We start from the raw sequence: 20,174 nt of genomic DNA on the forward strand, positions 1-20,174 counted from the left end.
AAAGGGCCCTTCTCCTAGGCTGGGATCCCTCTGGTCAGTCTGGGGGTGCCCCCTACCCAATGGGGCACAGATGCAGATACTATAATCTGCTCCAGGCCCTGAGCCCTCAGGACACGTCCAATGCCTCCTCCCACTGCCCTCCCCCAGGACCCTCTCAGGGACCTTCCCCAAAGCTCTAGTCCAGCTGTGGCCTGTGCCTGGGCGCCCGGCTCTCCTAGCTCTGTCCCCTACAGTGTGTGGCCTCCCAGACCTCTCTCTGTCCATCCCCTGAGCAGAGAAGCTGGGAGGGGTCAGGGGTCTGCACTTGTAGGGCCTGAGCGGTCACCAGTGTAAATACCCAGGTTCCAAAATCTGCACTCCTCGTTCTGTCCCGGGCCCCAGAGCACCTTCCATGGGCCTGCAGGGGGTGCCAGCGCCCCACCAAGGGGGCCCCCTTTTGACTTCCGGCCGCAGGGGGCGAGCGAGCATCCCGCAACGGGGGATCGGCACCTCCTCTGGCTCTGACGTCCCTCTCAGGACTTGGGGGCTATCCCAGGAGCCGCTCGCCATCCCGCGCCACCCCGCGTGCACTCTCCCCTTCCCGCTCTGCGCTTGCCCCTCAAGGCCGCGTCAGCCCGCACGGATCTCTGCACGGACCCCATTTAACACGGTCTCGCGCGAGACAGCGCGGGCCCAACTCAGTCCGGCCCCAGGCCCCGCCCCCGCCCGCCCTCCCGGCCCCGCCCCGCCCTCCCGGCCCCGCCCCGCCTTCCCGGCCCCGGCCCCGGCCCCGCCCCGCGCGCCGTGACGCACGAGGTGCGCGCCGTGACGCACGAGGTCCGCGCCGCACGCCAAGCCCGGCTCCTACATCAGGCGCCTTCCCGTGGGTGCGGCCGTCCTGGACCCTGGCGCCATGGTCCCCGCGGCCGCCAGCCCCCCGGAGGTGGTTCGCGCGGCGCAGAAGGATGACTACTACCGCGGCGGGCTGCGGAGCGCGGCGGGCGGCGCCCTGCACAGCCTGGCGGGTGAGGCCCGCCCCGGGGGCCGTGCGGGGGGTCCTGGGCGCCGGCCTGGGGCGCGAGGCGGGCGGACGAGCCCCAGACCCGCCGGCTCAGCGCGGCCGCCCCGCCGAGGCCTGAGCTGAATCAGGAAGAAGCCGAGCGCTCCGGGCTTTGCCCCCCGGCTGCCGGGGGCGCGGGTTGGGGCCATGCACCAGGTGTGAAAGAGTCCACGGCGCTGGGGACACGAGGGAACTTCATTGGAGCTGCGGCGGTGGAGCCCAGCGGAGAGGCAGGAGCGTGGGGCAGATTCCGGACCACAGCCGGGCTCCTGTTCGGAGCGACCAGAAATTCGGGGCATAGTGGCCGTCAGCAGGCTCTGAGCAGGAGAGGGACAACGACCAGAGTAAATGGCCTGTGTATTGTTCTGCCGACACTCTGACTTACACTCTGTGCCAGACGCTGTTCTCCGTGCTTTGGGCCGTTAACGCATTTTCTCAGAACATCGCTGCGAGTAGGACTTGTAGTTCTCCTCCTACACACAGGGAAATGGGGACTCCAGAGATACCTTGTAACTTGCTTGAGGTCATAACCAGCAGTGTGGGGCTGGGATTTGTGCTGATGGGTGGTCTCGTGCTTCTGGTCACTGGACTACACTGTCTCTGTGGCCTTTCTGGTCTCTAGAACGGCTACCCTGGTGGGTCCTGGAGCGGGGGTGGCTGCAGGTGGGCAGGTCTCAGGACACTCTCAGTGGCCCGGGCGAGGCAGATGGAGATGGAGCAGAGTGGACAGCATGGGTGGCCAGGGGAGAGAGAAGAGGAGTCTCCGCCTCGTGCAGGGATGTCTGGGCTGGGCCTTGGAAGCACGAGGGAGGGTCGTTCCTAATTCTTACCACTGCACGAGCCTCACCGCCACCCTGTCAGGAATAATGCTGTTTCTCTGCTCAGGTGCAAAGAAGTGGCTGGAGTGGAGGAAAGAGATTGAGCTGCTGTCAGATGTCGCCTACTTTGGTCTCACCACACTTGCAGGTTGCAGCCCCTGGTGGGACCCTGGGACTGAGGGGCCCAGAGGACAGGGGAGGGGCTGCCAGCAGAGTGAGGGTCTTCTGCAGTGCTTCCCAGTGTCCCTAGACTGGCCTGGATGCAGCCTCAGGGAAGGAGGGGCCCCTGAGCCCCTTCCCAGGCCCTGAGCCCTGGCCGGGCCTCTGAAAGCTCTGAGTTCCTGTCTTGTCTGTGTCCCCTTCATTCTTTTTGTGTCCCTGGATACTTTGCCCAGGATGCCATTAGGACCGTTTCTCTGGCTGAACCCATAGCCTGAGAGGGGTCTCAGCACCGAGCCGTGTCACAGGGCATGGGCAGCGGGGCCCCTGGTGGAGTGTCATCCTTTAGAGGAAAGGTAGGGATCCAGTAGAGAGGAGGAAATTGCTGGCAGGTCCCTGCCTGTCTCTCACGTGGGGCCCCCCCACCACCACAGGCTATCAGACCCTCGGGGAGGAGTACGTGGGCATCGTCCAGGTGGACCCGTCCCAGAGCCGGGTGCCCTCCAGGCTGCGCCGCGGGGTCCTGGTTGCGCTGCACACCGTCCTGCCGTACCTGCTGGACAAGGCCCTGCTCCACCTGGAGCATGAGCTGCAGGCCGACAGTGATGGCACGCGGCCCTTGCAGGGCAGCTTGGCACCCAGTGTGCGCAGCCCATGGGGGGCACGGCGCTGGCTGCACCAGCACGTCACCGCCCTGACGGAGCAGCAGCAGCGAGCGCTCCTGCGGGCTGCGTCCCTACTCAGGCAGGGCCTTGGGTGCCTCCAGCGGCTCCACGTCGCCTGGTTCTACATCCATGGTGCCTTCTACCACATGGCCAAGAGATTCACAGGCATCACCTACGTAAGTCGCAGGGGTCACCTGGACCTACTCAGCTCTGGCTTGTCTGCATGGAGGGCGGGAGGCCAGGTGTAGGGATGTCACCCTGGTGGTGACCCTGCGGTGACCGCGTGGGGACCTGTTCCTGCAGCACCCTGCTAGTCTCCTCCCACCACCGTCTCCCCCCGCAACCTCGATGGACGGCTGGCACACCGCCTCCCCTCTTGGGTCTCAGTGATGCCCTTGCTTCCAGATTCACCCAGAAGGGTTTGCCTCAGGCCCCCTGCCTCCCCGAGGGTCTCCAGGCTCTCTACCCCCACCCCCTCCAGGCCTCTCTTGGTAGCGCCGCCCAGGCACCTGCACCTCCCTCTGCTCAGCCCAGCCCAGCCTCACCGCCCTCGCTCAGTGTTTAGTGTTTGCTGAGCTGCTGCTGCCGCAAAGGAGCCTGGAGACATGGGGGCTCCACCCAGTCAGGGCATGGGGGCTGCCCCAGGGCTCTGCCTACATGGGCACCCAGGGCCCTGCCTCTGGGCTCCAGCTCTGGCCCGTCTGGCTGACTCAACTGTCTCCATTCCCAGCTGAGAGAATGGAAACGGAAGTAGAAAGCAAGCTACTTCCCCTTCATGGGTGTGGCTGGGAGTTGCGGGCCTGGGGCAGGGTCTGCTCTCCTCCGCAGCCTTCTCTGCCAGCCTCTCTCTCTGAGGCCCAGGCCCCTGGCCGGCCCCCCAACTCCCAGAAGTCCTCACCTGCAGACTCCAAGCTTTGTGGCTGTCTTCCTCACTCAGTGCTTGGCTCCCACCGGGAACAGGGCCCTGAGCTGTCTGGCAGCGCCCTGGCCACCATTCAGTGCTTAGAGCTTGCAAGGCGTTCCTGCCCCCAACTCAGCCAGAGGCCCAGGGCTCACTGTCCCCTGGCACTGAAGGACAGGCTTTGGTTTCACTCACCAGGGGAGGCCTGGCCCCCTGGCTGCTTGGTGCCTTGTGCCAACTGATCGTGTGACCATCTGTCCGGGGCCCTGACAGCTCCGCGTCCGCCGCCTGCCTGCAGAGGACCCGAGGGCTCGCGCCAGCTACAGGCTGCTGGGGCTCGTATCCCTGCTACACCTGGCGCTGTCCGTGGGCCTGCAGCTCTACGGCTTCCGGCAGAGGCAGCGCGCCCGGCGGGAGTGGAAGCCACACTGCAGCCTGTCTCAGCGCAGGTGCGTGGGGGCGGCGCCAAGGGGGGGCTCAGCCTTGTGGCCGTCAGGCTCAGGGAAGGACTCGGAGGCTCAGTTCTGTCCTGTTGCCCCTTCTCCCACCAGGAGCCACGTAGAAGAGAGAGTGGTTTCCAGAAACTCCCTGTGCACCCTGTGCTTGGAGGAGCGCAGGCACTCAACAGCCACCCCCTGTGGCCACCTGTTCTGCTGGGAATGCATCATGCAGTGGTGCGACACCAAGGTGGGTGGCCCAGAGCCCAGGCGTGCAGACCACCCAGGGTGCAGAGGACTCGGAGCCTGCCCCTCAAAGCTCCTGTGTGGGCTGGAGGGGCGGCGCGTCTCTAAAGGCCCTGCTGAACTGCTCATGGGGCCACACCTGGAGTCTGGGGTGGCCCCGCTCCTGAAAGGCTCCGGCCACCCCTGCCCTCAGGGTGAGAGCCAGCTGCTCAGCGTTGAGAGCTCAGGGCGTGGGGTCCACCGAGCCAGGTGGCCAGAGTGGAGGAGCCTGTGCCCCTCTTGTGCGCTGACTCTAGGGAGGAGGCCTTTTCCTGGCCCCCCCCCACACCTCCACCCAGCCCCTTCGTGAGGGCCAAGGCTGCGCCCACCTAGTGTACAATGCCCCGCTCCGTCCACGTGCTGCCCGGGAGCTTTCCTCAGCCTCTGGGGCTCGGGGTCCCAGTTGCTCTGTGGGAGTCTCCTAGGGGCACAAGCGCTGCCTCCCTGAAGTGCTGGCCCCACGTGGAGTGCCTGGCAGGCATAGGGCTGACTTCCAGGGGCGAGAGGGACCCAGTCCTGAGGGGTAGAACCGCTGGCGTCGTGAGATGGGACCACCGACACAGGCACGCACTCCCAGGAAGCTTGGGACAGCCACAGTCGTTCCGTGGCCAAGTGTCCTCACCCGTCCCGAGTCACCTTGTGGACTGGCTGGTCATCTCAGCCAGGCACTGTCCCTGCTCTGCGCCTGACTGCCCAGGGTTAAGGCCTCAGGTCTGCAGCCTCAGAAAACACTTTTTCCCTTCACCTATAGAGAGGAGACGTGGGTACATCCCATGTGTTACTGGGAATGCCGGCGGGGAGCTGGGGGCTGTCCTGGTCCAGCCTGTGACCCTCCTCCTCCCCCGCAGACGGAGTGTCCCCTCTGCAGGGAGAGGTTCCTTCCGCAGAAGCTCGTCTACCTGCGGCACTACCGCTGACCCGACGGAGGGTGGAGGAGCCCAGGAGGCTTTCCGACGGCAGGGGAAGAACTTATTCTCAAGGTCAACTTCACTTGCACAGAAACCATGACATCCCCGTTTGTTACTCTGTCACGAAAGACGCTGTGGCAGCAGCTCAGGAGAGCACTGGACCTGGCCGTGCACGGTTGAGCCTTCAGCGCTGTCAGCCCTCCCCGCACCCCACAGCACTCCTCCAGAACTTCCCTCCCCCCGACCGCCCACTGACACGGGAAGGTCCAACACCAGCCACATGGTGAGGCATGGCCGCGCGGCCAGCGCCGACCAGGAGCAGAGAACCAGTAGTCTGCTTGCCGGGCTGTGCTCAGGCCTGCAGCCCAGACGGCCCACAAGCCTCATCCCTGTCACGGAGCCAGTGGGGCGGCCCAGACACGGCCGTTCTCGGGGCAGAAAGCAAGAAGCCGTCGCCGCCACCTGACATGTCTGGCACGCACCTTCTAGCGCGTCAAGTTGGCTTCACATTTTAGAAGATGGAAGTGTGCATCCTGGCCTCCCAGCACGACCACCTCCTGCTTGGAGCGCCTGGTGGGCCCAGCCAGCCCGAGTGGAGGCTGCCCATCGCAGCAGGGTGCAGGCCGGCTGCCTACACACATCCCCACTGTGTCCAGCCCACTTTTTGCCACCTTTTTATTTTCAGGTTATAAAACCTACATAACTCGTGCCCAAGGCTGGACTTTGCCATAGGCATCCTCAAAACACTGGTTCCAGACGCGCTGGTGTGTTAGGAACGCCGTGAGGATGAGCTGACTTGGTGGAGGCTGGCGGGGAGGCCCCGCCAGGCCCAGGGGGCGGGGCAGCACAGCTTCCAGCTGAGGACCCTGCGGCTGCTTCTCTGTGACTTCACGGACTCTGCGGCACGGTAACGTTGCGCGGCAGGCCTCAGCTAACAGAGGTCAGCGCCCAGAGGCCGGGCTGTGACCAGAGCAGCAGCCCTGCTCTGGCTCCAGTGGGGGGAGCCTAGCCGGGGTTGGGGTCCATAGTTCCCGAAACTCCTTCCTTACACTCTCACCAAGTGCTCATCGTAGGTCTGAGTATTTACTAGGAAAACAGTATTAAAAAACGGGGGGAAGGAAGTCTAGTTTGAACACCAAGTGCTGCAGTGTGGTGACAAGCACTGGTTTGCATCCATTCACACACGAAGGTTAAAATTCAGGGTCGGGCACGAAAGGCCTTAACGTGGCCTCTGAAAAGCAAGGAGTCCAACCACAGGTATTGGAACCTGGAGGAAAAAACACGGGCAGTGGACAACATTTGGTGCGTGAACAGGACAGCGGAACCGCCCAGAGACCCGAGACCCAGCAGGAAACGCACCGGTGTGCCAGTCGGCGCTGGGTCGGGGGGCGGGCCCCAGCTGGCCATCTGTCCTGCTGCCCGCAGCAGGGACGGCTTGCCTTTGGGGCGGCTGTGCCTCTCCCGCCAGGGCTGCCCAGGCGCAGGGAGCTGGAGTGTTTATTCAAGAGTACAAGAGAGCGGGGACACTGTCTTTAATAAAAGTCGGCACTTAAAAGTCACTTAGTAAAACGCTTACGTCTGTTTGTTTTTACCACATCAGAAAAGCTGACATGCAGGTCAGGGCCGTGTCTCCCGCAGGAAGTGAGAAGCCATGTGTTAAAACCCACAAAACTGGTCACTTACCAGTTGTTTCTGAAAAGGGGCTGCTGCATGAGAACAGGTTTAAATGAAGAACAAAACAACTTTTCATGTATCAAAAAAAAGTGTCAAAATAATCTCAAACAATTAAAATATAATATATATTTATAGTTTCAGGCCCTCAAAAGCAATCATGGTAGGTAAAAACAGAGTTTTGAGTCACCATGAGGGAGGCCAACCTGACATCTCCGTGAGATGAGACGGAAACTGGCATCAGAACCCGGAGTTACTTGAAAACCACCTTTCAAACGGGAAGCTCCTTCACACACGTGGGAGTCGGGGGAGGTCCTCCACTAGGGCCACGGGGCCGGGGCCGCAGGCGGGCGTCCTTGGAGGTGGCGGCTGGGCGCATCTTGGTTCCTCCCAGCGGACAGTGCCCGCCCACCGTCCCCAAGCCCGCCCGGCCGGCCGCCCAGCCCGCGTGTTACTAAAATTCCGTCCTCACCTGACCAGCACTGAAAAATAAATCAATGCGATTCGGTTTAAATGCCAGTTTCTTCAAGAACCTGATATTTCAGTTACAAATAATCGAAGCTCCTTTTTAAAAAGAAAATGACTCCCTTGTAATCAACTACTTTATGTGAAGAAAGGCGTGGTGACAGCGCCGGGGACCGCCCAGGGCCGCAGCAGGGCCGGCGTCTAGCTGGCGAAGGCCTTGCCCACGTCCTCCTTCCCCTTGTACGTCCTCTTGCCGTGCGTGAACGGGATGTACCGGTACTTGATCATGTGCTGGGGACAGACAGACATTTCAGCACAGATGCCCAATGAACCGCCTCGCCCAAACCTGCAGCCCGGCTTCTCTATGTACCGGGCATGGAAGCGGGGCTGCAGCAGAAGCCCCCAGTGCCCCGGGGACACGGAAAACCCTTCCATGGCACCGCTGGGAGTCCCGGGGAGGGGGGCAGGTTCCGTGACCGCTGTGCGCAGGAAGAAGGCACCCAGGCCCCTGCTGCCTGGTGGGTGGAGGTGGGGATGGGACGAAGCCGGGCTGTCCCGTCTGCCCAGGCCCATACTAGGGTGATGTTGACATAACATGCCGTCATCATCCGGGAGATCCTGGGCCCTGACTAACCCCCAGGACACAAGCCAGACCCTCAGGCGAGACCCACGGCCTTGCCTGCCCCACTCCCAGAGAGCTGTGCTGAGAACCTGTTCGCTGGATGCCTAGACAGTGGTGCTGGCAGGAAGCGGGCCCCACCCTGTCATGGACCCACACAGACAGCAGGGTGCACGCAACCCTCCCGGCTCACAGGCCTGAGCGTCTCTCCTCGTAGTGCTACCGGTAACTGGGCAGCAGCTGCCACCTCCTGGTGCAGAGGCACCTTGGCTTTTACCTTTATCTGCCTCTTCATCGTGATGCAGAAAAGCATGATGAAATACATGACCAAGATGGGCCAGAACACCGGCACGTTGAACGCCTCGAAGAAGGTGCAGACCATGGCCACAAGGATGCCCTTGGTCGCCGCGTGCCTTAACGGAAGAAGACAAAGTCAGCAGTGCTGCCGACACCGGGCACCAGCTGCCTGGGGCCCCGTGGAGGGTGTGCGCCCCCACTCAGGCGGGGTGGGCACTGTGGGTGGTATGTGTAACGCACCACGTGGAACCACAAACACCGTTCTTACTCGCTTGGAAGCTCAACATTTTCTGCTGAAATTACACAAAGCAGAAAACACCAGTGGGGGCGCCAAGGCTGTTCAGACAGGCGGCTGGGAGACGGCATGGAGGCCCGAGTGCTGCTGGGCCCCCATCCGGAATAACCCGTCCCAGCCTCACTCGGGCCCCACACTCGCCGGAGGCTGCACAGTGTCCTGAGAACCAGGCAGCCAGGCCGCAGGGCCGCCCTGGCTCCCTCTATCCGCTCAGGCTCTGTTTACAATCCCCTCAGCTCTCCCTTTCCTGGAGCACAGAGGCCCGCCTCCTCGGGGGGCTGGCAGGACCCGACCTTGCCCACTTTGCGCCTGGCCTCCCAGGAGCCCTCGGGTTCGGCGTCTCCCACTCACTGCATGCGGACGCGCCAAGGAGCCCCCAGAGGGCCCACCGTGGGCGGAGCAGCACGCAGGCCAGACTGGCTGTGCAGCCTGTCCCTCCTGAGGCCGGAATCTACCGAGAACCAGGACCCCCGCCCCAGAAGCAGCCTCTTCTGTGTGGCTTCAAAGAGCTCTGGTGTTAACTGGCATCCAAGAAGCCGCCGGGCACTGGGCTCTCAGACAGAGGCCCCCACGACCCACCTCCACGCCCAGCTGGGCAAGCACTCACACTGTGGGTGAGTGAGCTTCAAAACAAGGAAACACAAAGCTCGCTTCTCTGAGGAGTTGAAGCTGCTGGCTCACCAGGACACAGCCTCTGTTCCCGGGGACCAGGCACCTCGTCCCCGACCACCTGCGGGAGGCACTCACCAGAACTTGAACTCCGGGAGCCTCCGGATGAAGGGCCGGAACTCCTCGCTCTGTTTGGTCGGTAACGAGGGGCCGTCGTCTGAAAGGCAGAATGTCCATCAGAGGTGGCGCAGGTCTCCCATCTTTTTATTTCCAACACTGCACTTTTAAGTTTCCCTAGAGCTTCTGAACTAGCAGGCCTGATACGCAAAATACAAATTTACATCACGTAACCAAAGATACAGTGAGGATGTTTAGCCACCTTAGAAATCAATTTATTGCTTGGAAGATTTGTATTAGAACTTCTTTCCAGGAAGATCACATATATATACTTCAAGTGACTGCATAAAAATTAACCACACGCCAATTTTCAGGAACACATCAACTGTGTGACATGAAAATATGTTAAAATACAAGGAAGGAGCAACGGCCACAGCTCACAAGAGAAGACGTGGGAGCCGCGAGCACCTGCTCCCGGGGGCTGGGCTCAGGAGGGCACCCCCGCCCCGCCCCCGCGGGAAGGTGCCTCCCGCATCATGCATGGAGAAACTGAGGTCTACAGAGGGGCCTCTGATTTTCCAATACCCCCATATGGCAGCATAGATCAAAGGGTTGTTTCCTTTAACGTGTTCGTTAAATACCGTACAGAGAAAAGTCACAGGCTCTAGTCACAATTTGAACAGTCCGGAGAAAACGTCCAGGCTCGTAAAGTGTCTCCCTGCCACACCCAGGAGGGCACTGCGGGCAGGGAGCCGCCTCAGGTTCTCCTGCGGCAGGATGTGTGGAATGATGACTCACCACGTTTGTGCCCCGCCCCCGCCCCCGCCCCCGCCCCACCCCAGGCTGGCCTCGCAGATGTGGCCCAGGTAGGCCAGGAGCAGTGGGAGCCAAGAACATTCAACACATCGTCCTGGGAAACCAGAGAGCGCCACCGTCAACGGGGCCTGACCGTGGGTCAGTTGCCGGGGCCTCCATCAGCCACAGGGAGCCACCCTCAGAGCCTGGTTTTGGGAGAAGGGGGCCTGGCCGGTAAGCGTGAGCACGATGGAGGGGTCCCGGCCCACATCGGCTCGGATACAGGGCACAGGGCCCCGCCTGCCTCAGCTCCCTGTCACCACAGGGTGGCTGAAGGAGCGCCGGCCCCTCGTGACCGGTCGGGGGTTAACGAGCCCTTCCACAAAGTACCGCAATCACAGAGGCTCCAGGTCCGTGTTAAACACCCAGAGGACAGTCTCAAGTTTGGATTTCAAATGTTTCTAAAGAAAATGGAGCAATCCTGTGAAGTATACAATCAGACCTCCCCAAACAGGGCAGAGCAGACGGTCTCTACCTGAGTCTTCCATCAAGGAAGGGTCCACTTTTGGAGAAAGGAAGGCTATGAAGAGGTTGAGATGGTAGATCCCCAGGGCGTAGGTCACGATGTACCAACCCTGGAAGAGAAGCAGACGCAGTCAGTGACACCACCCTGGAGGGGCCCCTGGTCTGGACAGAACCTGAAGCACGGGGGTCACAAGCGAGGGAAGGACAGCAAACGTCCCAGGTGACAGCTTCTCTCAAACTCTGCAGTGTGTCTTAAGAGTGGACAAGCCAGGGTCCAAACAGCAAGTGCCTCCAAACACCCATCAGACGCACCCAGTACCTACAGCCACCAGCACCTCCTGCCGGGAACGCAGTGGAAAGGAGGCGTTTCTCAAAGCCACAGCCCGAGCTGCACCAGGGGCCCCTGCGTGAGGACGGGCATGGCTGGACACAGAGGACACCGCTGCACACGCCAGGTCACAAGCTCTGCCCAAGGCCAACAGCCGACCCGCACGACAGGGCCTGAACCATCCTCAAGACACGCTGGCCCAGACTCCCAGGGGCGACGTACACCGCCGCCGCCACTGTCAGGACTGCTAATAACCTTTGCCCGGAAGAAATCCAGGATCGAGAAGTCAGGGAAGCCAGGCAAGGTCAGAAGCACTGTGGCGGCAAACCTTCCACGGGGACAAAGAAGGGGCGTGCCCGCACGCCCGCCGCCCACACAGCGGCCAGCGGCCAGCGCCCCGACAGAGCCGGCCGCATGGCCTGACCTAGTCCACTGACGGCCAGTGAGTCTTCTTTTAACGGAAGCACTGGGGATGGAACCAGGACCCCGTGCATCTACGCACATGCTCTCCCACCAAGCTATGCCCTCCTCCCACCTTATCCGTTTTAAGAGCCTAAAAATTTTCCCGCAAACAGGATGGGATCTTCCTGCTTTAAATGTTTCCAGGTCAGACAACTGAGAACCAGCTGAGAGAAGTTACCAGTTCCACGTTCAAACAGCTGCAGCTCACAGGGCTGGAGGGAGGCCCAGTCGGTTATAAACTCAGTTTGCCACACAGGAACCCAACCTGTGTGGGAGGCACCTCTGCCCCCTCCCAATTCCCCAGATCAAGATTTCTAGGTCATTCTTCCCATCAGAGAATGGACCACGGTCCAAATTTTTTTTTTAATCTGAAACCAATCACAGAAAATTTAACATTAATTGCAGACACCCAAACAGACCACGTCCCCGGCCTTCAAGGGGAACCAGGGTCAGGCTTCCTCAGAGAACACGTATACAGATAAGAGCACCCAGAACGGGTTTCTACGTTTAGTCTAGGCAGGAATTTCCCACGGCGCCAACAAGCACAGCGCCCAGTAAACGAAGTCTCCACCCAGGTGCCCACGACCTCCTCAATCCTGGGGGTACCAGGGGGGCGGGGGTCTCTTTCCATGACAAAAAGTCTTTCCCAGCCCCAGGAGAGAGAAAGCTCTGGACAAGGCCTCAACCTGCCGTCCTCTGGACACGAGGCAACGCTGGCTGACCTCCTCTCCGGGCCTGCGGAGAGATCCCACCTGGAACCCAGGTGGTCACCAAGGGCTCAGGGAGGAGGCCCTCCGGCACCACCACCGGCACTGCGGCTGGCCCTCCTCAGGCACCAGCACGGCTCCCGGCACCCAGGTGTGACGAGCCGGCCCACGAGTCTCCAGCCCCCAGAGTCCCTAGGCCGGGCTGGGGATGCCACAGGGTCTGCTGTGCAGACTGGGACGCCAGAGGGCGCTGCCCATCTCGCCAGGCCCCAGGCTGACCCGGAGGCAGCGCTGGGAGCCCCAGCACCAGAGCCTGAGGAACCGCAGGCGAAGCGTGAACAATCCCAGTGCAAAGGACGGGCACCGACACTTCCCTTACGTTCGGTGCTCAGCCGGAAAGTGATCGGCAGAGAGCACTTCCTGCAACACAAACCCTGAGCGCAGAGACGGGGCAAAGGCAGCAGCCCGATGCGCGGCGGCCCCCCACCGCGGCCACACTCACCTGCAACAGGTAAACTCGAACCATGTAGACGAAGCTCAGGCCCAGCGTCACCACCCACCGCAGGGCCGTGTGAGGCGTGGACTTGTCCAGCCAGGACTGATAGATCTGGAGGAAGGAGAGTTCCCACGCGTCACAGAGCCCACCGCGCCTCCCGCAGCGCACCCCCCGCGCTCAGCTTCAGGCTCCAAGTCACCAACACAGAGCAGTGACTACGACTCATCCAAATTTTATCTGGAATAATTCCTGAGGCAGCTCCATCCCTTAAGCAAAAGTACTACCAGAGCACCTCTCACAGCAGGTGGTGCCACAGCACTGGCCAGAGGGGTCACCACGGGGAGGCCTGACTTCAGCCCCGGAGAGGACTGGCCTGAGGACGGCAACGGGGAGCCGAAGAGCCGCCACCTGCACACAGGACTCCGCCAACGCCCGCTGCCCTCGGGGCCAAGCCCACCCCCCAACCCCAGCCGCCCGAGCTCCGCGGGACCAGAGCAGCGTGGAGCTTAGTTTCACATGTGCGCACGCGTGTGTCCGTGCGTGGGTGTGCATCTGTGTCCGTGTACACGTAACTAGTGTACACATGTGTGGTCTGACTTTAATTCTAAAATTTTAATTGTGAAGTTCAACCTCTCATAAAAGTAAAGAAAACATCTGGCCCCACGCATGCCGTGACTTGGCTTCAATAATTATCAGGTTTTCCAGGTGCTATTTCTTAATTTTAAAAACCAGTACACTTTCAGTTCTGAACCAACACAGCGGTACGTGCAACTCTTCACCAAGTCAGACTTCCTCCTCTGAGACAGAAGCCCACGCACAGCGTGGAGCGCTGCGGGCCGCTGCAGCCTGGTCTGGCTGAGCGCGAGCGCAGACTGGGCGAGGGGCTGTGGGCCCTCCCTCACCCCCGGGCCGAGGCGACGTGGACGTGGGTGGCGGGGAGAGGGGACATCAAGGGCAGAGCAGGACCTGCCGAGTCTGCGCCACCCAGGAGCTGAGAACGGCTTCCATGTTTTAAAGGTTGTTGGGCAAAGACGCAGAAAACAAGGATGTGAGCTAGGCTGCGTGGGGCCCCCAGGCCTGAACCACTCACTGCACGCTCTCTGCAGGAGACACGGGAGGCTCCCGGCGGTGGGAGGAGGTGATTCTGAGAGTGAACATGAGACCGAGGGAGGCGACCCTATCCATGGGGACCTATCCGTGGAGACCGCAAACAAACACACCCCGGGCAGTGTCCCACGGCCAAATGTTTACATGATTCAGCCACCCAAAAAACCCACCTGTCCAAGTCTCGTGAAGAATCTGTACACCATGGAAGGCTTCCCATGGACGGACTCCCCCACGCTGTCACCTTCGGACATTCTGGAAATAGAATACGGACTTTTAAACAAAGAGCGCCCATGGGTTTGCTCACCTCGCCCTCTTCCAGCACCACTGCACGGGTCTGCTCAGTGCTCATGCTGCACCCTCGGCCCCTGCTTCCATCCGTGTGTCTACCGCAAGTCGGCCAGGGAAAGAAGCAAGCAGGCAATGCGCTCTGGCAGAGAGCCAGGAGGGCAGGCAGCGCGCCAGTGGCCCTGGGTGCATGCCCGCCTCTGCCAGTGGCCCTGGGAGCCACCCTCACAGACTAGGAAGTCCTGTGGACTCGACTCTGTGTCCACCTCCCTGGGGCTTGCCCACTGCGTGGACCGCTGCACCTGCCTCTCCCAGCACCGCCTCTGGCTGCTCCTGGGGCCCCCCTTGGTACCCCTCCCTCCTCTCAGCGCCACCCGATCCCCGACCAGCCTGCTCTCCACTGTGCCGGGTCACCTCCTGCTCCTCCCAAGACCAGGTCCCACTCCAGGAACAGGCCATGTCGCACGTGATCTCAGGTAATCAGCCAACCTGTCCCAGTTCCTTATCTGTGTGTGGAGGTAATCCTATCTGCTCCTGCCCGTTCCAGCCACTGTGTGACTCTGTGTGACACTGTGAGGACTTAGCTTCCAAGAACCCAGGTCACCAGGTGAAGCGAAGGGCACTGTCACCCCCGTTTCATGAAGGAGGGTCAGGCCTCAAACAGTTTAGGCCACTCGCTCAAAGTCCAGCAGCTCTGCCAGTGGGTGGCCGGAGCCCAGCCTGACCTCACGCCTCCAGCCCTGCACGGCGCCGCTGGACCATGGGACAAGAAGGATCCGGGAGACCCGGTCACTTGCCATCCCTAAACCGGTGAAGACGCCAAGCAAGCTCATGCTGCAGCACCTCGGCAGGGCTGGGGAACAGAAGTGGACTCTGGCTCTGACTCTGCTTCCAAAGCCCCTGAGCGGTGTGGCCTTAGCCTGCTCGTCTGAAAGGCACGGCAGCCCTTCCCGTTTGGACAGAAAGCTGCAGTTCACGATGCCCGAGCTGCCCCATCAACTGGCCTGTTCATGGCGGGGCCGGAGCCTGAACCACGCCTGCCCACACTTCCCGGGCACATCCTCGCTGCGTGCACTCACTAAGCTAGCAGGCTCACGACGTGGTCCTGGCCCCAAGTGGAACAGGTAACCCAGGAGCACCAGCCCCTGCAGTCGAAAATCCAAGTACAACTTTACGGTCAGCCTCTGTATCCCAGGATCACTCTACGTATTTCAGGAAGAACATTCACAGTAAGCGAGCCCACGTACTCCAAACCCGTGTAGCTCAGGGTCAACTACACAACTCAGGTATTAAAATAACCTGAGCGGTCCCACGCATCGCCACGCACGCATCGCCACGCCACACTTGTGTTACCAAGTGAAACCATGACTTCACGCCACCACTTCCTGGAGCCCTGGGCAGAGGGGCCGAGTGCCAAGGAGGAGACCCAGAAATGCCCTTTGCTCTCATGGGAGTCACGACCAAATTGAACAGGTGACCTGTGGCTCCTGGTCCTGTCTTTTTGGAAAGTTTGTTTTTACATTCAACTGGGGAGAATTCCGTATCTTAAAAGGGGCTAAATTAGAAGCTGTTACCTAGGAGGGCCAGCCACCCAACCAGCAGGCCAAAGCCTGACCAACAGAAAGCGACATCAGCAGTGTCCTCAGCCCTACGGTCCCCTAGGAATCTCTCCTTATCTTACTTCTTCACGACCAAAGTGCTTCCCATTAAAGTGGTTTTACTTAAAAGGAGACACTGAGAGCAATGCTAGAGAGAAGACACTTGGCTCTTCCTTTAGAGAACGTGCCCTAAGCAGAAACAGCTGCCCACAACGTCTCATTCTTTCACCTGAACGTGTGGAAAGCCTTCCAAGCACACGTTAACTGATTCCTAACCACCTGACAGACGGCACGTGCGTTAAAGCGTGGCCCCACACCTGAGATGGACTCGCTATCACTGACAACATCGGGAGTATGAACTTTGGAGTCAAACGGCCGCCTTCAGAACCCCGCTCTGTCACCATCTAGCAGTGGCCCGAGTCTATCTCAGCACACCCACTCCAGTCTGTGCAGCGGGGCACAGCACCTCAGCACCCTCTCCAAGGCCTCTGTGTCCACCGTGTTAGCATCAGCTCGGGGCCTGGCCCTGAGGCCAAGGCGAGGAGCAGGCGGGCCTCCCTCAAACACGTCAGACTTGTTCCTGGGTCAGGGTGCCCTTTGCACCAGCTGGTCTGCCGGCAGTCCTCTTTCCTCTGCTGTTTAAGGGCCGCCTCTTCAGTGAGGCCCTCTGTGACTGTCCAGCTGGCACAGACCCCTTAGGTCGCATCACCCTGTCTTATTTTGTGTGACAGGCATTTCTAACTTCTTTCCAGTTTACTTCTCTGTTTCCTCCTACTAGAATGCAAGCCCCTTGAGGGGAGCCTTGTCTGGTCCACTGCTGGGCCCTACGCCTACACGGGCCTGTCACATAGCTAGCAGCCGGTAAGCTGTCTGCCAGGCTCAACTGCTTCAGGCTCAGTGACTTGAAGACCAAGTAGAAACCAAGACAAACCAATCCAAGCAGAGACCACAAGTGTCACTTGCGGAGTTGTAGCAAAACTCACCAGGTGCCTAGTTCTCCAGCCATCGCTGCACCTGCTTCTGGAGTGGTCGTCACTCCTCAGAGAACCGCACACACAGGAGCAGCCTGGCATACGGGTCATCAGTTTGCCTCCCACCACTTTTCCTTCATCTCCCCTCCCCTCTTTCCTTGCGGGTCACAAGCACAGTAATTTCACACACTTTCAACCTCTGATGCTGTACCCTCCGCTGATACTGCCCTTCCAGAGCTCATCGACTCCCTCGGCAAGGCCCCGGCGGTGGCTCCTCCCTCCCCGGAGCATGACCACCTTCCAGTCTCCTCCCGCCCTGGCCACCCTGGACCTGCACTCACAGGATCTGGAGACCTTGATTCACCTACGGGGAGCCGCCTTACACACCCCTCACGAAGTGAAAGACCAACTCGACTGAGAAGCAGGCGCCCCGGGAAACTCCCAGGCCCAGGCGCCAGGGCACGCTTCCGGAGGGCAGCTCTGGGCCGGTGCGCGGGGCGCCGTCGGGCGAGTCAGCCCGAAGCGCTAGTGATCTTCGTCCGCAGAATCGCCAAGAAGCGACCCCGAGCGACCCAACTTCATCGCGACGCTTCCTCCCCAAATCGCGCAGGCCAGCCCTGGATGAGCGAGGACACCCAGGGCCCCCGGGCCGGGAAGCCGACCCCTCCCAGGACGCGCCCGCGGATAGCGGAGGGCGGGGGACCGGTCACCGCGGCGACCCCGGGGGCCCGGCCCAGCCTCCTGCCCCGCGCTCGGTCCCCAGGCCCCCGGGCCCCCCGCCCGGCCCCGCCTCGCCCGCCGGCACCTCGCGGTCCGCTGCGGCCGAGCGCGGTCTCCCGAGCGCCGCGGGAAGGAGGACGCGGGTGGCGGCCGCGCCGGCGCTTGGCTGGGTCCGGGAAGGGGCTGCCGAGCACTTCCGCTCCGTCCTGCGCGGCGCCGCCTCCCGGGCCTCCAAGATGGCCACCGGGGCGGGGCCAAGAGGCTCCAACAATTTCCGCTTCCGGTGCGGCGCCCAGGCCGTTGGCGAGGCGGTAGCGGCGGCGGAAGGGACGTACGCGGCGGAAATTCTCTGTGATGCGCAAGCGCAATCACGTCCTCTGGCTCCGGGTCAGGACAGCTCCACTCCAGAGATTGTTATCGCCCAGAGACTGAGCCCGAGGCCACGCCCCTCGAGACCAATGAGCCAGTGGAGGAGGACTATGTGGTTGCTAAGGGAAACCTTCAAGCGGCAAGATGGCGTCCTCCAGTGAGGGACGCCCCAGCTACCGCCCGCCGCGCAGGGACCAACCCGGGCGGCCTCCGCGGGACGGTAACGGCCGACTGCGCCCTACTGGGACTCCGTCGAAATGGGAGGGAGGCGGGCAGTGTACGGACGCTCGCTGCGCTCTCCCGCTTCACTTTGGGAAGTCCGAATCCAGGAGCCGGCGCCAGAACCCGCGGCTCCCAAGCCCAGCAGGGCCCCCCAAGCGCGTCTCCCCAAGCGCAGCTGGCCCTCCGCGGGAGCCCTCGTCTCCCCCGACCCTGGGAGGGACGCGCCTTCGCGTGTCCCAGTGCCCGCGGGGTGGGCGGACCCAGACCAGCAGAACCGGCCTGAGCCTCGGGACCGAGCCCGGAGGAACCCAAGGCGGCCTTGGGTGTCAGAAGGTTTGATAGGAGCTGTTCACAGAATCAAAGAAATAGGGCCAGAGTGATCCCAATCCACACCATTATCATCAGGTAGAACCCGGCCCTCGTTTACGGAAGATACTGGAGTCCAGAATCCGGCAACCCCATGCTTCCCCAGAGCCGCTCCCTCCAAGCTGGCCTTGAAACAGAGAGGCTGGTGGGGAGAGGGGTCCTGTCCATTACAGGAACTGCGGGAGTTGGGAGTTGGGGGGCAGTGTGCCCAGCAGCTGAGTGGCAAGAAACGAAACTAAGAAGGCCTTCCTTGGGTGCAAGTGGCGATTTTGTCCAGAGGGCCCTGGGTGGGGAGGGGGCGTGGGGAGATCCTGCAGAGAAATGGTGGGCTGCCCCCTCCCCTCTGTGCCCTCACCTTCACCCAGCTAATTCCGCTCGGCTCAAATGTCCCCTCTCCAGGAAGGCTCCCCTCCCTCCCACACCCCCTCCACCCTCCTGCCAACCCTCCCTGCCACCTCCCCAGGACCCTGCTCTCACTTGTCCTAGCCCACCCCTCCCCTGCCTCCCTGTACCGAGTAGCTGAGCATGTTTGCAGCATAAACAAACTGTGAATGGGTGGACAGTAAACAGGAGCATCGTGACCCCTTTGGGAAGCAGTGGGGGGGGGGTCGTTCCCTGGAGGTGGGGCCACAGACACCTGGAAAAGCCCCAAGACCACCCCACCTCAGTGTTTGCCGGTCATCAGTCAGGTCACCTGTGTCATGTGCTTACCTGTGTGTCTCCTTTCGCTATTCAGGTTACGGAGTCTACGTGTACCCAAATTCTTTCTTTCGATACGAAGGAGAATGGAAAGGAGGAAAGAAACACGGTGAGGACCGTCCGTGGCCTCTTCCTGCAGCCTCACCGCTGACAGCCCGTTTCCCACTGGAGCTGGGGGCAGGTGGGCCACACCAGGTGCCAGCCACACTGGGCCCTCAGCTGTCACTAGTGCCAGAGAAGGGCCACCTCCTGCAGCCTTGGAGAGCCGGACTAGCCGCCCTGGTGCTCAGCTGGGAGACACCCCAGTATGCTGCTTTCTCACAGGCTCAGGGGCCCCCTCAGCCGGGGAAGCTGCAACCCAGAGGTTCTCCCTGGAGTGTTGGTTTGTTTTTGCCTTTCTGGTTTTGCTCTTCTTTCCCCTGATGATAGAGACCACCTCCTTTTGGAGAAAATCTAAGCAGCAGAGGAGAGAAAGGAGCAAGTGAAAGTCCCTGGGCGCCGCCCCCGAGGCAGGCCTGGCGCCCGGGGCTTCTGCTCGCAGGCTTATGTCTGCCTCAGGCTCTGCTCCGAGCGCCCTCCGCCCGGTTTTCTGCTGGAGGGTTGATCTTTCAGTATTTTCCTCTGAGCTATTTTCATATCCATTGACTGCCAGTGTTTGCTGTTTTTTGAACCTTTTGACTTTTATTGTAGTGTTTTTCACTTCTGTTCTGAAATTTCTAACTCTCTGCCTCCAGGCTGAGTGTGAAGGCTCATGTCTGAGCCTTAGACCCTGACCTGGGCAGAGTGGTCCTCCTCTTTAGAATGTACTCTGCTGTGTCACCCCACATCCACAGGCTCGCTCTCCTTCTGCCCCTGTGCTGACAGAGGTGGGGCGGCCCTCTGAGGAGGTCTCAGGGGCAAGGTCCCTGTGCTTTTGATGGCTGGGACAGGACGCTCAGTCATGCTCCTCGGCTGTCCTCAGCAGGACCTTCCAGCCTGCTCTTCCCTCTGAGAACCTGGCCCTGCCGCGTGCGGGCCCCAGCAGTCACTCCCCACCACCACGTGACGTCATGATCCCTCTCGCCAGGTCGGGGGAAGCTGCTATTCCGAGACGGGGGTTACTACGAAGGCGAGTTTGTGGACGGAGAGATCACAGGGGAGGGCCGCCGGCACTGGGCCTTGACAGGTTAGCTCCACGACTCCATCCTCCTAAACAGTCCCCAGTGTAGGTTGGTACCTCCCGTCTGGATGCCGAAGGCC

At 61.2% G+C, this 20,174-nt stretch overlaps 3 protein-coding genes across 19 annotated transcripts in view; 2 read left to right on the plus strand and 1 right to left on the minus strand.

Annotated features, from left to right (window-relative positions):
• Positions 1-804: 804 nt before the first annotated feature.
• PEX10 (peroxisomal biogenesis factor 10) lies at positions 805-5,433 on the plus strand. 2 transcript variants are annotated; one of them, XM_074377657.1, is made up of 6 exons: positions 805-1,004; positions 1,925-2,005; positions 2,451-2,857; positions 3,856-4,031; positions 4,134-4,269; positions 5,153-5,433. In XM_074377657.1, exons 1-6 carry the CDS (start codon positions 893-895, stop codon positions 5,219-5,221), a joined length of 981 nt encoding a protein of 326 aa, XP_074233758.1. In that variant the 5' UTR covers positions 805-892; the 3' UTR covers positions 5,222-5,433. The 2 variants fall into 2 exon arrangements, with proteins under 2 accessions (XP_074233758.1, XP_010955940.2); XM_010957638.3 differs by lacking the exon at positions 805-1,004 and having other exon boundaries at positions 1,011-2,005.
• A 1,556-nt stretch (positions 5,434-6,989) lies between these two features.
• On the minus strand, positions 6,990-17,512 carry RER1 (retention in endoplasmic reticulum sorting receptor 1). Of its 6 annotated transcripts, none has more exons than XM_074377658.1 (7): positions 17,365-17,508; positions 13,876-13,957; positions 12,605-12,709; positions 10,616-10,715; positions 9,307-9,385; positions 8,245-8,380; positions 6,990-7,639 (listed from the first exon to the last, which is right to left on the minus strand). In XM_074377658.1, the coding sequence occupies exons 2-7, from the start codon at positions 13,954-13,956 to the stop codon at positions 7,550-7,552; spliced, it is 591 nt and encodes a 196-aa protein (XP_074233759.1). In that variant the 5' UTR covers position 13,957; positions 17,365-17,508; the 3' UTR covers positions 6,990-7,549. The 6 variants fall into 6 exon arrangements, with proteins under 6 accessions (XP_074233759.1, XP_074233761.1, XP_074233760.1 ...); XM_074377660.1 differs by having other exon boundaries at positions 17,370-17,500; XM_074377659.1 differs by lacking the exon at positions 17,365-17,508 and adding an exon at positions 16,901-17,303.
• A 130-nt stretch (positions 17,513-17,642) lies between these two features.
• Positions 17,643-20,174, plus strand: part of MORN1 (MORN repeat containing 1) — a 52,519-nt gene continuing 49,987 nt past the window's right edge. For 6 of the 11 annotated variants that reach the window (XM_074377653.1, XM_074377646.1, XM_074377647.1 and 3 more), the window contains exons 1-3: positions 17,767-18,203; positions 18,973-19,116; positions 20,002-20,100. In XM_074377653.1, coding sequence (XP_074233754.1) covers positions 17,906-18,203; positions 18,973-19,116; positions 20,002-20,100 — 541 coding nt within the window. In that variant the 5' untranslated portion in view covers positions 17,767-17,905. Of the gene's footprint in view, positions 18,204-18,972; positions 19,117-20,001; positions 20,101-20,174 lie in introns of all 11 variants that reach the window. The other 5 variants (XM_074377655.1, XM_074377654.1, XM_074377648.1 and 2 more) reach the window with 3 other exon arrangements.

Source organism: Camelus bactrianus, chromosome 13, assembly GCF_048773025.1.
Source record: "Camelus bactrianus isolate YW-2024 breed Bactrian camel chromosome 13, ASM4877302v1, whole genome shotgun sequence".
In the NCBI taxonomy this organism is placed as follows: Eukaryota; Metazoa; Chordata; class Mammalia; order Artiodactyla; family Camelidae; genus Camelus; species Camelus bactrianus.

Excerpts from the sequence above, each read along its gene's own strand:
- RER1 (XM_074377658.1), bottom strand. The coding sequence starts at position 13,956 with ATGTCCGAAGGTGACAGCGTGGGGGAGTCCGTCCATGGGAAGCCTTCC. Across the intron at positions 10,716-12,604 it reads TTCGAGTTTACCTGTTGCAG|GGTTGGTACATCGTGACCTA; the intron begins GTGAGTGTGGCC and ends CTTCTCTTCCAG. Across the intron at positions 7,640-8,244 it reads CGATGAAGAGGCAGATAAAG|CACATGATCAAGTACCGGTA; the intron begins GTAAAAGCCAAG and ends GTCTGTCCCCAG.
- PEX10 (XM_010957638.3), top strand. The coding sequence starts at position 1,771 with ATGGGTGGCCAGGGGAGAGAGAAGAGGAGTCTCCGCCTCGTGCAGGGA. Across the intron at positions 2,006-2,450 it reads TGGTCTCACCACACTTGCAG|GCTATCAGACCCTCGGGGAG; the intron begins GTTGCAGCCCCT and ends CCACCACCACAG. Across the intron at positions 4,270-5,152 it reads TGCAGTGGTGCGACACCAAG|ACGGAGTGTCCCCTCTGCAG; the intron begins GTGGGTGGCCCA and ends CCTCCCCCGCAG.